The sequence below is a fragment of the Hypanus sabinus genome, chromosome 10 (genome assembly GCF_030144855.1).
Source record: "Hypanus sabinus isolate sHypSab1 chromosome 10, sHypSab1.hap1, whole genome shotgun sequence".
Lineage (NCBI taxonomy): Eukaryota > Metazoa > Chordata > Chondrichthyes > Myliobatiformes > Dasyatidae > Hypanus > Hypanus sabinus.
In genome coordinates, this window is record NC_082715.1 from 136934370 (window position 1) to 136950660 (window position 16291).

General features: G+C 41.9%; 1 protein-coding gene and 1 long non-coding RNA gene across 6 annotated transcripts in view; one reads left to right on the plus strand and one right to left on the minus strand.

The window, feature by feature from the left end:
• The window catches only part of LOC132401172 (uncharacterized), a 99460-nt gene that overhangs the window by 47747 nt on the left and 35422 nt on the right, over positions 1-16291 (plus strand). The window lies entirely within an intron of this gene.
• si:ch211-278j3.3 (E3 ubiquitin-protein ligase RNF19A) overlaps positions 1-16291 on the minus strand; it is an 85507-nt gene that overhangs the window by 13210 nt on the left and 56006 nt on the right. For all 5 annotated transcript variants that reach the window (XM_059983093.1, XM_059983094.1, XM_059983097.1 and 2 more), the window contains exons 4-7: positions 14242-14386; positions 4449-4611; positions 2766-2880; positions 2037-2171 (exon numbers count right to left, since the gene is read on the minus strand). In XM_059983093.1, the coding sequence (XP_059839076.1) occupies positions 2037-2171; positions 2766-2880; positions 4449-4611; positions 14242-14386 (558 nt within the window). The remainder of the gene's footprint in view (positions 1-2036; positions 2172-2765; positions 2881-4448; positions 4612-14241; positions 14387-16291) is intronic.

A 16291-nucleotide genomic window follows, 5' to 3' on the forward strand; every position in this document is an offset into this window, starting at 1 on the left:
CATTTTCTTATAGGCATTCACAGGAAAATAAAGAAATACAATTGAAAAACTATATATAAACAAAGACTGATAAGCAACCAAAGTTCAAAAGAAGAGAAACTGCATAAAGAGATGGATAGAAAGATAACTAATACTAATAAAGTCTTGAAAGTGAGTTCATAGGTTACGGAATCAGTTCAGAGTTGAAGTGAGTGAAGTTATCCACGCTGGTTCAGGAGCCTGATGGTAAGCCTAAGGAGCAATAACTGTTCCTGAACCTGCCAGTGTGGGATCTAAGGTCCCTGAACCTGCCAGTGTGGGATCCAAGGTCCCTGAACCTGCCAGTGTGGGATCTAAGGTCCCCGAACCTGCCAGTGTGGGATCCAAGGTCCCCGAACCTGCCAGTGTGGGATCCAAGGTCCCTGAACCTGCCAGTGTGGGATCCAAGGTCCCTGAACCTGCCAGTGTGGGATCCAAGGTCCCTGAACCTGCCAGTGTGGGATCCAAGGTCCCTGAACCTGCCAGTGTGGGATCTAAGGTCCCTGAACCTGCCAGTGTGGGATCCAAGGTCCCTGAACCTGCCAGTGTGGGATCTAAGGTCCCTGAACCTGCCAGTGTGGGATCCAAGGTTCCTGAACCTGCCAGTGTGGGATCCAAGGTTCCTGAACCTGCCAGTGTGGGATCCAAGGTCCCTGTATCTGCCAGTGTGGGATCCAAGGTCCCTGTATCTGCCAGTGTGGGATCCAAGGTCCCTGAACCTGCCAGTGTGGGATCCAAGGTTCCTGAACCTGCCAGTGTGGGATCCAAGGTACCTGAACCTGCCAGTGTGGGATCCAAGGTTCCTGAACCTGCCAGTGTGGGATCCAAGGTCCCAGAACCTGCCAGTGTGGGATCCAAGGTACCTGAACCTGCAAGTGTGGGATCCAAGGTTCCTGAACCTGCCAGTGTGGGATCCAAGGTTCCTGAACCTGCCAGTGTGGGATCCAAGGTACCTGAACCTGCCAGTGTGGGATCCAAGGTACCTGAACCTGCCAGTGTGGGATCCAAGGTCCTTGTATCTGCCAGTGTGGGATCTAAAGTCCCTGTACCTGCCAGTGTGGGATCTAAGGTACCTGAACCTGCCAGTGTGGGATCCAAGGTCCTTGTACCTGCCAGTGTGGGATCTAAAGTCCCTGTACCTGCCAGTGTGGGATCTAAGGTACCTGAACCTGCCAGTGTGGGATCTAAAGTCCCTGTACCTGCCAGTGTGGGATCTAAGGTACCTGAACCTGCCAGTGTGGGATCTAAGGTCCCTGAACCTGCCAGTTTGGGATCTAAAGTCCCTGTACCTGCCTGTGTGGGATCCAAGGTACCTGAACCTGCCAGTGTGGGATCTAAGGTCCCAGAACCTGCCAGTGTGGGATCTAAGGTCCCTGTATCTGCCAGTGTGGGATCCAAAGTCCCTGTACCTGCCAGTGTGGGATCTAAAGTCCCTGTACCTGCCAGTGTGGGATCTAAGGTCCCAGAACCTGCCAGTGTGGGATCTAAGGTCCCTGTACCTGCCTGTGTGGGATCCAAGGTCCCTGTACCTCCCATCCCATTGGCAGTAGTAAGAAGAAAGCATGGCCAAGATGGTGGCTATTCTTTATGATGGATACTGCTTTCCTTTGGCATCCTCGATCGACTGCCGTTTTAGTCATTGCATGGAGTAATTTGACAGAAGGACAATGCAGAAGTTACGAGTGGCAATAGCTATAGGCTAGATGGATTCCTCTTGCTCTTTAGAGTTCTGCACCATCTTTGACACTTGACAATGTTTATAAACAATTAGGAAGCTAATATTTGGAACATATAGAATAAACTGAACTAGACAGCTTTTAATTCTTGATTAAATATTAGTTATATTTACCAGAAGTGCTACAGAAATGCCAACAGAAGCTCCAAAGACCTCATCCCTAGCAGAGAAAGGCTCTTTAATGGACTAAACCTGGGGACAACTTGAAAGACTGGCCCAGGACAGCTGCTGTTGGTGCCCTATGGCCCAATAGGGGTGAAGAGCTTAAGAAAAAGATATTTACCAGAGGCAGCATCTTCATCTATTTCAATCTTTACACCTTTTCCATTTCCAGTTGTAACTCCACACCAATCACTCCGACAGAGCGAAACTGGGACAACTCCATAAACATATGCCAGCATTATAGGTACGCCAATACCTTAAAAAGCAAATAAAAGAATTCAAATATTCTTTAGAAAATTACATTAACCACTATTACCAAATCACAGTGATATTTACACAGAGGCAAGCATTTTTTTAATTTATTCAGTGTAGAACAGGCCCCTCTGATCCAGTGAGCTGCACCACCCAGCAAACCATCTATTTAACCCCAGCCTAATCAAAGCACAATTTACAATGGCCAATTAGCCAACTAACTAGTATGTTTTTGGACTGTGGACGGAAACTAGAGCACCTGGAGGAAACCCATGCACACATGGGAAGAATGCAGAAAATTTCTTACAGAGGACATCAGAATTGAACTCCAAACTCCAGCACTCCGAGCTGTAATGGCATCACACTATCCGCTATACTACCATGGTACCCTTATTTAAGGACATTTTTTAAGCAAAATCTTGTGGCCTTTGCTTAATCTTTAGCTAGATGTAAAGTAAACTGGGAAAATTTCATTCTTATGCATCAAAAATCATATAGGGATCGCAAATATTCTTCCTCACTTAAAAGGGCAACACTTAGGGTGTGAAAGCTGCTAATAAATAATTCAACTTGATGCTATTGGTCAATGTTAACTTACCAACTGTCACGGCAGCTAACACAGGAGACACGATGATGGACAAAACAACTCCTCCAGCCACAGCAAGTCTTCGTCTATGATTTGAGATCTTATTACTTTCACAACGACTGTAGATCTGTAAAGAAGGGTAAACGTAATTGTTAGGTGCGTGTGGAGCAAGAATAACAATGGAACAGTAGAACTAAACATTTTTACTGAGTCACATTAACCACCGTACGTTGTATGGCAACTTACAGCGCGGGAGTAAGAAACTGGGCCTGCCGAGACGTAAAATAACCGCACTCTAAAGCCCGCACGAAAAGAGAGCCTTCTGCACACAGGAGGCCCAATTAATTCACTGCGCAATCAATCAGCCACATGTGCACTTACCACATTTTCGTAATTGGCCCAATGCAGTTCAATAATTAGTTTACATTAGTAACTTAATTTTAAACAAATCTTAAAAATCGATCATTTCATATTGGCTTTAAGCAAAGCACTACAGACTTAGTACATTCTAAGCATTCTAAGTAACATTCTTGCTTGATAAATGCAACCAGAAAAATACACCTACAGTATAACACATAGACTAGAGTCATTCTAGCAAAAACTGCAATCATGTTTATTGAGCACATGTGGAACAGTGCTGTTTCAGAACAAACTACTTCATGTTGAAATACAGAGAACTTCTCAAACTGCAATGATTACAGTCGAAAATGAGAGAAATACATCAATAGGAAACCAATTATTAACTTTGCTTCTAACTCGGTCTGTCTCAGCTGCTGTGAATATTTTAACGTCTCCCTGCTGAAATGCTACTTGGAGGAGAAAACGACAAAACATCTGGTGGCTGAGGTGTGGTAGGAAAATGGAGAATTAAACAGCCAAAATAATTCACAGTGAGGGGAGGGAACGGACTGTAACAATTTCTATATTGTGAAAATCTATTTTCTATTTATAGTTGATTGAAATGCGAAGTAATTTATTTAGTCAAAGGGTCGTGAATCTGCAGAATTAATTGCCACAGACGGCTGTGAAGTTAGTGGTTAGGCATATTTAAAGTGAAGGTTGATAGGTTCTTGATTAGTATCCATAACATCCAAAGTTACGTGGAGAAGAGAGGAGAATGGGGTTGAGACGGATATTAAATCAGTCATGACGGAGTGGTGGAGGAAACTCGACGGGCTGAATGGCCTAATTGCATACTTATGCATGATGGTCTGAAGTGCATATTGCTTTAACAAGACTCTACTAAAGCAAAAGGAAGGTTTGTTTGTCACGTGCCACGTAGTAGGCGATCATGTTTTTTGCACGACAATGATTGTTCTTGGCAGTTTTTTCCACAGAAGTGGTTTGCCATGGCCTTCTTCAAGATGGGTGACCCCAGCCATTATCACTACTCTTCAGAGATTGTCTGCCTAATGTTAGCGGTTGCATAACCAGGACTTGTGATACACACCAGTTGCTCATACGACCATCCACCTCTGTACTCCTGTACTTTCACATGACCCTGATTGTATGCGGGGGGGGGGTGTGTGGAGGGGGCTAAGCAGGTGCTACACTTTGCTGAAGGGTGACCTGTAGGCTAGTGGAGGGAAGGAGTGCCCTACACGTCCATTGGTAAAGACATATCTACATCCCGCCACCTGAAGAGGCAGGTAATATTGCAGGTTTGTGTATGATTTCATGCAAAGTCCATCTTACCTTTCGTCCCACGTAGATAGGGAGACCGACCATCATAACCGGAACAGCAATGCCAGCAATCAGTGTAATGCCAACCGGAGCACCGACCAACATGCCCACTTGCCAGAGAATCTTCTTCTTCCGACTCCATGGTTTCTTCCCCCAGAAGGTGCAACCGGACGGACTAGAAAGACAACGATATACAAGTTAGAAAGGATCACCTCCCTTTGGAAAAAAAGGCAGTGTCTTCCCAGAAACAATTAAATGCAGGAAGCACAGGGTAATAAAATGCAAAAACATCTAAAAGCTGCAAATAAATGCATGGCAAGAATGTCTCAATGGCAGAGCCAATCTCAGTGAGGAACTGATGTCAAACAATGCTATCTCACTCCCTCACAACTTCTCCCCCCCAGTCTTTCTTACTGCAATGCAAACCTCCCTCTATTGAACATTACACATGAATAGACCTAATATTCAGAACTATTGAGAAACCATTCAATCCATCACAATTATGTTCTGGACAAAGGTCACACTGGTTTCAGTAGTGAAGCTATGGTTTGCAGCAAAGCTTGCACTCTTGAAGATTCAACTCCATGTCACTGACCTGCTGTAAGAGATATTCTATCATCAACATTCACTAAAAAGAGATGTTTTATCACCCATTATCAGGGACCTCCACCATCCAGTTCATGCTCTCTTCTTGCTGCTGCCATTAGGAAGAAGGTGGTACAGGAGCCTCAGGACCCACACTATCAGGATCAGGAACAGTTATTACCCCACAACCACCAAGATCTTGAACCAGAAAGGATAACTTCACATACCCAAACACTGAACTGTTCCCACAACCTAAAGGCTCACTTTCAAGGACTCTTCATCTAACGTTCTCTATATTCGTTGATTACTTATTTATTATTTTTTCATTTTTGTATTTGCACAGTTTGTAATCTTTTGCATACTGGTTGTTTGTTTGTCCTGTTGAGTGCCGTCCACTGTTGATTCTATTGTATTCCTTTGTATTTACCACAAATGCCCGCATGAAAATTAATCTCTGGGTTGTATATGGTGACATTTATATACTTTGATAATAAATTTACTCTAAACTTTGATCCTGTCCCTCCAGGTGTCACTTTTCTCCAGTAGAATCTTTGTGCATGAGAGAGTCTTTGTCATTAGCCACTGAATGTTAAAGGGCCCTGCTGAATTTTGACCCTCCTTTGATTATCTTAGCTGTTATAAATACAACATGATGCAAACATCACACTTTCGTCATGACGAAGGGAAGATCATCAAGTAAACTCAGGATGATGGCCTTGGATTTTTACCGAGGAAGAGCAGTCATAGAAAAATAGACTTCCAGCATCAGCTGCTTTTTTGCTTTTTGAACTACAGGAACATCCCAAGACAATTCCCATCTACACCAGTCCATCCCAAGACAATTCCCATCTACACCAGTCCTACTGACACACATTCTATTTGTTGGTTTTGTATCATAATCATTTGTGATTGGTGTGACCCTGGCATTTAACTTTTTTTTTAAATTTATTTAACCTATATTTTGCCTATTTATATTTTTGTGTGACTGTTTACTTAGATTTGCCTTGATCCATGATTGCCCATGTCATACAACACATAATGAACGTATGGGTATTCATGTATGGTTGAATGACAATTAAACTTAAACTATCTCAGAAGAAGTTCAAATGAAGCCTGCAATGAGGTGTTTAATAGTGGCTCTACAGAGGCCAGAATGTGCATTGGTGAGCAGATTATTGCATGTGTTGCTTGTAAGTGACACTGCCTATCAACTCGTTGATATTTGAGAGAAATGATGGAATAGTATCGGACTAGATTGTAAATGCTTTATTTTCCAGGAAGAGAATATATGCAGGGTGCCACAGTAGCATAGTGGCTAGTGCAACGCTATTACAGGTGAGGGCATCGGAGTTCAGTATTCAATTCCAGCACTATCTGCAAGGAGTTTATATGTTCTCCCTGTGAACTTTGTGGGTTTCCTCTGGGTGCACCGGTTTCCACCTATAGTCCAAAGAATTACTGGTTCATAATTGCTCATTGTAATTCTTCTCTGATTAGGCTAGAGTTAATCAGGTGGGTTGCTGGGCAGTGCAGCTCATTGGACAAGGCGGCCCTGTTCCACACTAACTCTAAATAAATAAAATGAATATATTTGGGTATTTCCAGTGACACTGATGATTTAGTGATGACTAAAAGAACATGGAACATGTTATCAGAATCACAGTTAGCATAAAGCCAACACCCAAAGACTTTCCTGTAGCTGATAATGGTGAACAATGAGCAAACAGTTGATGTAATTAGCTGAGGCTAACTTTAGGGCAAAGGATGGATTACAGAAGGCCAAAATTACTTAACCAGCCAGGTGGCTGGGGATTAGTTTTATTTATGTGCTAGCTTCTGTCACAGTTGAAGTCAGGGAGTTTCCTCTTTCATCTTCTCCTCCCTCTAATTACCCAGTCCCAAATGGAAAGATTGCAGAGATTTGAGCTGATCAGTTGGTTGTGGCATTGTTCAGCTCCATCTGTAGGCTTAATAATGAAGTTCGAAATTACCAATCAGAATAAATTCCATGCTGTTTCTACCAAGTGGCTTTCAATATAAGATATCATTGGAAGTTAAGTAATAATTAGTTAAAACCACAATAAAATGACCAACCTATAATCTGATACAAAAGGACTTGAAGCCCTGACATTCACGATAGTGGAAGTCTGCCTTTCACCCATCCCACCATGTGCCACCATGCTCACACTTCCAGTAGGGTTGTCTATTCTGTCCAGCTAATAAACCCAGCACAATGCACTAATAGACATACAGAGAGGTCCTCAGACTGTAAAATTAAACTGGGCTGGAAAACATTTTAGTTTTTAAGAATTTATTTAAGATATACAACGTGGAATAGTCCTTCCAGCCACACCACTGACTTAACATTGGCCAAATCATGGGGCAATTCACATTAACCAATTAACCTACCCGGTATGTCTTTGGACTATACGAGCATCTGGAAAAAGCAGACACATTCCACGGGGAGGACTTGGACTCATTATAGAGGACATCAGAATTAAATTCTGAACTCTGACCCCCCAAGCTGTAATAGCATCGCGCTAAGAGCTATATCCAGATACCATGACTAAGTCACATTGTTGCTTAATTCGTTTGTGCAATAGCTCTGACCAATTTTTGTCCAATCATTTTATATATATAGAGGGCTTCTACAGAGTCAAAGAGGCTGGTGACGTCCTTTTCCAATCTGGTATTTGGCTTTACTTGATGCATTCTGTGATGATTTGACACAACTGAATGGCATTGGAAGACATATTAGGCCATAGTTAAGAACCAATCATGTCACACAGTGCCTAGAATCACATATGGGCCAAACCAGATATGAAATGATCTTTCTAAAAAGACATACATGGGGGTATTTAAAACAATCTACTACCAGTCAAATTAATGGATTTGAAAATCTCTGTTACTGTGGAATTTGAAACTATGTCATCAGATATTAGTCAAGGCTTCCGAATTACTAGTCACAATTGTGGATACCAGGTCAGAGGTTGGAATGGCACAGTAGTGCAGCTGTTAGCGTAACGCTATTACAACACCAGCGACCCAGGTTCAATTCCCATGCAGTTTGTAAGGAATCTGCATGCTCACCCTGTGTCTGCACGAGTTTTCTCTGGGTGCTCCGGTTTCCTCCCACATTCTAAAGAGGCACCGGTTGGTAGGTTAATTGGTCACATGGGTGTAAATGGGTGGCAGAGGCTTGTAGGGCCAGAACAGTCTGTTACTGTGCTGTATCTCTAAGTAAATAAATGGAGAGTGCTTCAACATCCCAACACTCCAAGACCACTTCAGCCATTAGTAAGAAGCTAATACAAGGCACAGAAGCTGCAAGATGTGCCATCTGTATAAGTGCTGTACACAGTCCTACCTGGGCTACTGTGACATTGACCTTACACACCACCGTTCCAGCACTAGGAGAATTATGGCAGCAGATACATGAAAAGACCACCACCCTCGGGATCTCCTCCAAGTCACACAGCCAGTCAAGTTGGAAAGGAAATGTTGTTACCTCATTAAATCTGGAACCTTCCCCCACCATCCCACCCCAAACAGTGGTTCAAGGTGGCTGCACACCACCACCTTCTTAAGGACAAACTGGGATGGGTAATAAATGCTTCTGTTGCCAGAAAATGAGTAAGTAAAAACGCATCATTATCATTATGCCCTTTAGTGTGTGAGTGTAGGACCAGAGGGTACAGATTCAGAATAGAGGGGCAAATATTTAGAATAGAGATGAAGAGGAAATTCTTTAGCCAAAGAATGGTGAATCTGCATGCAAAAGGTCACCATAATGGTACCATCTTACCAGAATCAGTGGAATTAATTGCCATGGAGTCAAGCCATTGGGTATATCTAAAGTGGAGGCTGATAGGCTCTTGATTAGTCAGGGCATCAAAGGTTACAGTGAGAAGGCAGGAGAATGGGACTGACAGGGATAATAAATCAACCCTGATGGAATGGTGGAGGAGACTCAGTGGACTGAATGGCCCAATTCTGCTCCTAAGTCTTGTGGTCTAAGCTGAAATGACTAGCTGAAGTGGGATACAGGCCTTGTGTACTGACTCTAGAGTTCAGCTGAAGAACAGTTATGGATTCTACAAGATTACAGATTAATTGTGAACTGTCTTCACCAAACCATGACATCCTCAAACCTGCACATTTACCTCAGTTTAGGCATTTCCTTCAGCTGGTTGGGTTTTCACATGCACTTCTCCTCCTAGAGCTGCCTGCTAAACTGACATCCTGGTATCACTATGGCGGCCACTGAACGGCAGAAAATAGGTTATTACTAAAATTGATGCAGCTACCTCTTCAATCATCTGAACTTAATTATCTCCGTATGGAATCAATCAGGGAACAAATACTACATCAGAAAGTTATTGTTAGATGTACTGAGGTGCAGAGAAAAACTTGTCTTGTCCATACAGATCAATTCATTACCATGGTGCATTGAAAGCAATAACAGGGTGCAGAATAAAGTGTTACAGTTACAGAGAAGGTAGACAGTAAGGTACAAGGTAACAACAATGTAGATTGTGAGGTCAAGAATCTATGTTAATGCACTAGGGAACCATTCAATTGTCTTAAAACTATTGCACAGAAAACATTGGTGAATGACAGCTTCATGAATGCTAGAGAGCAGTTCAGAAGCCCATGGAGCTTGGCAAATTATTTTCGGTTTGAAATTCTTTTTCATGAATGGAAAGTTGAAGTAGAAAGCAAAGATAATTAATATTAGACTCTGTGTGGTTTATTACTCCAGGAACAAAATGATGTCACAGAATCAGAACCAGATTTAATATGCCATGAAATTTGTTGTTTTGCAGCAGCAGTACAGTGCAATACATAAAAACTATAAATTACAGAAAGATATATAACAATGTAATCAATTTAGTGGTGCAAAATTAGAGTTAAAAAAAAAGTGAGTTAGTATACATGGAATCATTGCCCTTTCAGAAATCTGATGGTGGAGGGGAAGAAGCTGTTCCTAAAACATTGAGTGTGTGTCTTCAGGTTCCTGTACCTCCTCCTTGGTGGCTGCAATAAGAAGAGGGCTTGTCCTGGGTGATATACAGTACAATGGGTTAATATACTTTAAAGAGGAGAAAGCAACCTTTGACTCCTGGTCAGTATGGACCAGTGTATTTTTTGCTGCTTTTGTAGTTACTGTTCAAGACGTGGTGTGAAAACATAACGAACGTTACCCAGGCTTCATCAGCTGTGGTCTTGCTTCTCTACCTTTTTACTTCAACCACTAGTGTATGCAGAGGGGTAGCAGAACCCTTTGCGTTAAGGGTTTCATCTGCACAGATTGTTGGGTGCCCACCCACCATCCTCTAAGCATTGCTGCCATCTTTTCCCACTCAGAAAACAATTAGAATTTCCCCCATGGCTGTGGAGACCTTCAACCCTGTTTGCTTTAAATTGCCATTGTTCTATGTTCCTTAGCTACAAAATATTTACCAAACTCAGTTCTGAAAGTTTCTAATGGCTTGGCACCCATGACATCCTTTAAAATTCTTGCTAAACAAAATGTGTGTAATTAATGTTTATAGAACATTACAACAAAATGCAGGCCTTCAGCCCACAATGTTGTGCTGATCCTTCAATCAAATCCTTCTCTCCTACTTTGCCATTCATTTTTTAAAAATTTTTTGCACCATGGACCAGCTTAATATTGACAATATTCTTGAGGACCGGCCGACGGGGGGTGGGAGTGTTAATCACGACTGGAATAGGTGATAAAGTCAACTATAAGTCACTTATAAGTGGCTAATACACTTGATTTCATTTCTAAAAGGGTTTATCTAATGAATTTAATATTAAACACACAGCACATGTTTTCCTCGCAGAATATAGTGATAAGTCAATTGTAACTCACATATATGTCAACAGCATCATAACATTTTAAGTAACGTTTGGATATTAAACACACAGCGTATATTTTCCTCGCATGAACATATAAGATCATTGTAACACACCAGTGAGAGGACAAGGTAAGGGCCGGAGGTCACGGTGGTCGCAGTCCAGAGAGAGCGACCGACCGAACAAGGAGTGCAACAGAGCGTGCGCCCGCCCCCCCCTTGTAGGTCAGTAGGATCTATCGGCCAACAAAAGTTTGGCTCAAGGGATGACTTTCAGAAGATCGTAGTGAGGTGGCTGCTCTGCTGCTTACGAAACCCTGAGCCCGAATTAGGTCGCCTGCGAATATTTTAGCACTGGGTACCCCACAAACATTCAATGTGCTGAACAGGTTGTGCAAGGCGGCTAGTTACTCGAGGCCAACCAGTGATCCCTGGCGCTAGGGTATCACTGCGTTCAGGTGACTGATGACCTCATGTGTGTAATGACTTTGTGTGCGTAACAACCTCACGTGCGTTCAAGTTCAACAGTGGATGAGACAGGGAATGAGGAAAGGTGCAGCTGACTCATATCGTTTCATATCGCCAAATCATATCGTTTCCTCGCGGCCTGGTAGCACATGCTTTGTGGTCCGGTACCAGTCCGCGACCCAGTGGTTGGGGACCACTGTTTTAAATCATCCATGTGCCTATGTAAAAGTCTCTTAAATGTCCCTAATGTATCTGCCTCTACTGCCAGCCCTGGCTGTGCGTATCATGCACCCACTACTCTCTGTATAAATAATTCCCCTCTGGCACCCCTTCTATATCTCCCTCCAATCACTTTAAAATTATGCCCCCTTGTATTAGCCATTTCAACCCTGGGAAAAATTCTCTGGCTGTTTGTTCTATGCCTCTTTTGTTTATGTTTTCCTTGTGAATGCTGCTTATCTGATGCAAAGCATCTGTGATGCTGTGGTAAGCAGGTTTTCCATTGTACTTGTGCCCACACGTACTTGTGCAGAAGACAATAAACTTGACTTTGACTTTTGAGAGATAGTGCACTGGCCCAGGTGTGGAAAGAGTATCTTTAATAACATTGCTAAATGAACGAGCTCTAGTCTCAAGATTCCATCCACTTGTTCTGAATTACTCTTGTATCTGTCATCTCTTCTTAAACATTTTTATCTGCCCTTAACATTCCAGACTTGAGGGAATAACAATCTGATCTTAGTTCACTTAAATATCTGAAATATTTTGTGGTTGTGTTAAAAGGAACTAACATCAAGAGGGCGGTATTTAATATGAAGAATGTCAAATGAGAAAATTAAACTCAAGTGTTTTTCTTTTCATCAGAGCAAGAACAAATTGTGGAGCATGTTGCCAGGAGTAGGGAACATTGCAGTCTCGATGTTAGGAAAGAAGGCAATGGGACACTTATATGAGAATTAAAGAAAAACAGATGTGATTTTTACCCACAAGCCAGAGTCCAACAACTACCTTTCCAGTTAAAGCAGTAATTACTTGTACTATTTCCACTTCAGTCGGAACATGCATTGCATGCAATGTGGTCTCCTCTACAGTGGGAAAATCAAAAGCAGATTGTGTGACTGCTCTGCAGAACACCTCCTTTCGGACTGCAAGGATGACCGCAGCCAGTCACTTCAACCTTTTCTCCTCACTATGACTCTTCCGTCTGGTCTCACAAAAACTAAGTTCAAACAAAAAATCATCTTTCCATTAGGCACATTACAGTCTTAATTCAGACTGCAAGGGTGACCTTAGCTAATCACTTGAATCCTCTGTTCTCTGTTCTTATACCCAGTTCCAGAAAATCCAAGCTCAAAAAACAATTCATCTTCGCAATAGGCACATTACAGCCTTAAACTTGTAATTTAACAGTTAAATAATCAGTAATCCTAACATTGTATTTCATTTTTATACATTCAGAGCCATTTTCCCTTCTGCCCTCTTCCTACCACTGATAATTCTCTGTTCATGCTACTCTCCTTTTTTTCCAAAAACTTGTTTCTCCAAAATGTCCCAATTCTGATGTGATGAAAATGAGTTAAGATGTTATCCATTTAGTCATAGAACACTGCAGCACAGAAACAGGCCCTTCAGCCCCTCTAGTCCATGGCAAACAATTAATTTGCCTAGTCTTATCAACCTGCATCCAGGCCATGGCCCTTCACATCCTTCCCATCCATTTACCTATTAAACTTCTCTGAAAAACTGAAATTGAAATCACATCCATCACTTGTGTTGGCAGCTCCTTTCACACTCTCACCATTCTCTGAGTGAAAAAGTTCCCCTTTGATTTCTTTTCTTTCAATCCTGTGTGCCCTGCAGAGCATGACCGACATTCATTTCTGTTACCAAGTTTATTTCCAGTATAATAAACCTACTGGATACTCGGGCTGAAAATTGAAGCATTAATCATAAACTGGATCAAACTGCTGACCTCTTAAATATACTCCATTTTAAGCAGATGCAGCAAATAAGTAGACTATCCCACAAGAGATGAATGAAAAATAAACCACATTATTGCTGATGAGGCTTAGCTGTGTCTGTAGTGCTGTAAAGATCCAAAATTCCCTGTCACTACCCTTGCACCCCCCTCCGCTTCAAGCAGGTGGAAAGAATTACTTCATTACGCATTTTTGAAGGATTTGCAGGTCTGAAGATCTTTTTCTGTCCATATAAAAACAAGGAAAAAAAGAGTCAAGAAAATCACGTATCAACAATAAATCAATTCAAACTAAAGAACATAAACAGCACAGAACATGCCCTTTAGTCAATAACGTCATGCCGACCCATCTACCTACTCTAAGATCAATCTAACCTTTTCCTCCCACACAGCCCTCCATTTCTCTTTCAAGCAACAGTAACTTGCTTATCATACATGACTTGTATAATGTCCAGTCTTCACTGTTATACTTATCCAGATTCCTCAGTTGGCATATCATCTAATTCAGTGCTAGACTCCCCAAACGTACATGTCTGACCTACAGTCCGAACTACTAACTGAACCTTTAACATAATGATGTAATGTGAGGGAAGCAAGGAGGACTGGAAATAGGCTTCTTGTTGCTGATTAGCAGAGAGGGCAGCAGAAGAGGGGAAAATCACCATTTAGCTAAAGAGCAGGTAACACTTTCTTGTCCCTTCACTAATTTGTGAATAGTTAACAGGCACAGTGCATAAATACAAGGCAATATTTATCGCTGAGTCCAGTGGCAGTTGGCCTCAGCTATAAAATACTCTTTATTCAATGTTTTGGATTTGTACATAGTGTGAATCCCATTCAAAAACTGCACAACAGATGAAACCCTGCTTAGGACAGTTCTATACATGGTTGTGAATAGATTTGTCTGTACCTGAGGTAGTGCAGGTCTGTAATTTCCTTCATGCACAGCCAGCAGAACTGGCAACCACACACAGCACAGGTCATCCTGTTGCAGCTCCCATCGTTCATCTTCAGGATAAACGCACCACATCGTGGACACGGCTTGATTTCTTCAACTACGGAAGGGAGGGATTGGGGGAGAGAAGCACAGTCTTTCTTACTTTACAGATAAGAAATCTCAAATTAATGCCCTCCACCCACCCACCAAACTTCTTGCTTTCCCCAACTCATCCAAGCGTTTGCAAGTTTACTGGATCATATTCATAGAACTTAGGGTGTCATGGTAGCATAGCGGTTAGCGCAACGCTATTATAGCTTGGGACTCAGAGTTCAGAGTTCAATTCTAGCACTGTCTGTAAGGAGTTTGTACATTTTCCCCTTCTCTTCCCACAGGCTAAAGATGTACTGATCAATAGATTAACTGGTCATTGTAAATTGTCCTACAATTAGGCTAGGGTTAAGTAGGTGGGTTGCCAGTTAGCACAGCTCGAAGGACCAGAAGGGCCTGTTCCACTCTGTATCTCTAAACAAATAAAGTAAAATAAACACAGAACAGGCTCTTCAGCCCATGATGTTGTGCCAACCTTTAACCAACTCCAAGATCAATCTAACCCTTCCCTCCCACTTAACCCTCTACTTTACTTTCAAGGCAATCTAACTGGAAAAAGAGAAGGAAGTAATTAACAGAAGGACATAATTCCATTGTTGAATGAATACACTTAATCAGCAAATTATTATAGATTCAAAGCTGACAGCAACCACTGAACTTGTGAAATACAGTAACGTCTTTTGCAGTCTACAAGTACAAACTTACACTTGTCACTTTAATTCTCTTTGTCCTCCTAAACTGTCCCAATGAATCTCAGGTAAGTTTGAGAAACAGCATCATATTTTCTTTCTTGTTACATTACTGCTACTAGACTTGATGAATTTAACCATTTCAGCCTGAAATCTTATATTTCCTTCAGCATTTTTCCCTCTTCATACAATTTCAAATTTCCTTTGTCTATTTTCATTTACATCACTTCCATACAAATCCTTTTGTTCACTAGTACTTACCACCATCTTTCACGCATTGCCACTACTTCCAATCTTTCTTTTATAGACACCATCACTGACACCACCCTACCCACCTACAAGGACATTTATACAGAAAGGTGCTGGAAAAAGGCCAGTAACATCATGAAGGATCCCATCCACCTTGCTCATGGACTGTTTGCCCCCCTTCCATCAAGGAGAAGGCTACGTAGCATCCATGCCAGGACCACCAGACTCAAGAACAGTTACTTTCCCCAAGCAATAAGGCTGATCAGCACCTCCGCCCACCAACTTCACCACTCCTTTATTATTTCTCATCAGTCACCTTACTTACAGTCTACCATCACTTTATGGACATACAATAAATCTATGCATATAAGCTATCTTCTGTATTTATCCTTTATTGCATTTTTTATTATTATGTTTTTCATCTTCTGTGTTTATTTTGTGCTACATTGGATCCAGAGTAACAATTATTTTGTTCTCCTCACATTTGTGTGCAAGAAATGGCATTAAACCATCTTGAATCTTGTAATGTACACTTTTCCCTGTTGATCTCTCTATCCAGTTCCTCCACAGCTTAGAACTTGCTTATCCCCCTGACACTTTGTAATTTTGATGCAAGGTCATCAATGTGAAACATCAACTGCTTCTCTCTCCACAGATGTTTAGAGCAGATTTAAATACTGTTGTGGATCTACCTGAGGTATAGCATGTCTGGAACCTCCTTCACGCACAGCCCGCAAAACATAGTCTAGCTTGCTAAATATTTCCAGCATGTTCCATTTTTATTGTGAATTTCCACCTTCAGCAATACTTGTGAAATATTGTGAAATTTTTGTGCATACAAGGAATTTTCCAGGTCTTGGCGAAGCCTGACTTTTGCTGAAGGGCAGAAAGTGTAGACAGAAATTCTGCCAAGGATTTGTCTACTGGTACCTCTTCCAATGGAAATATTCATTCCCAGTTCCAAGATCCCAGGG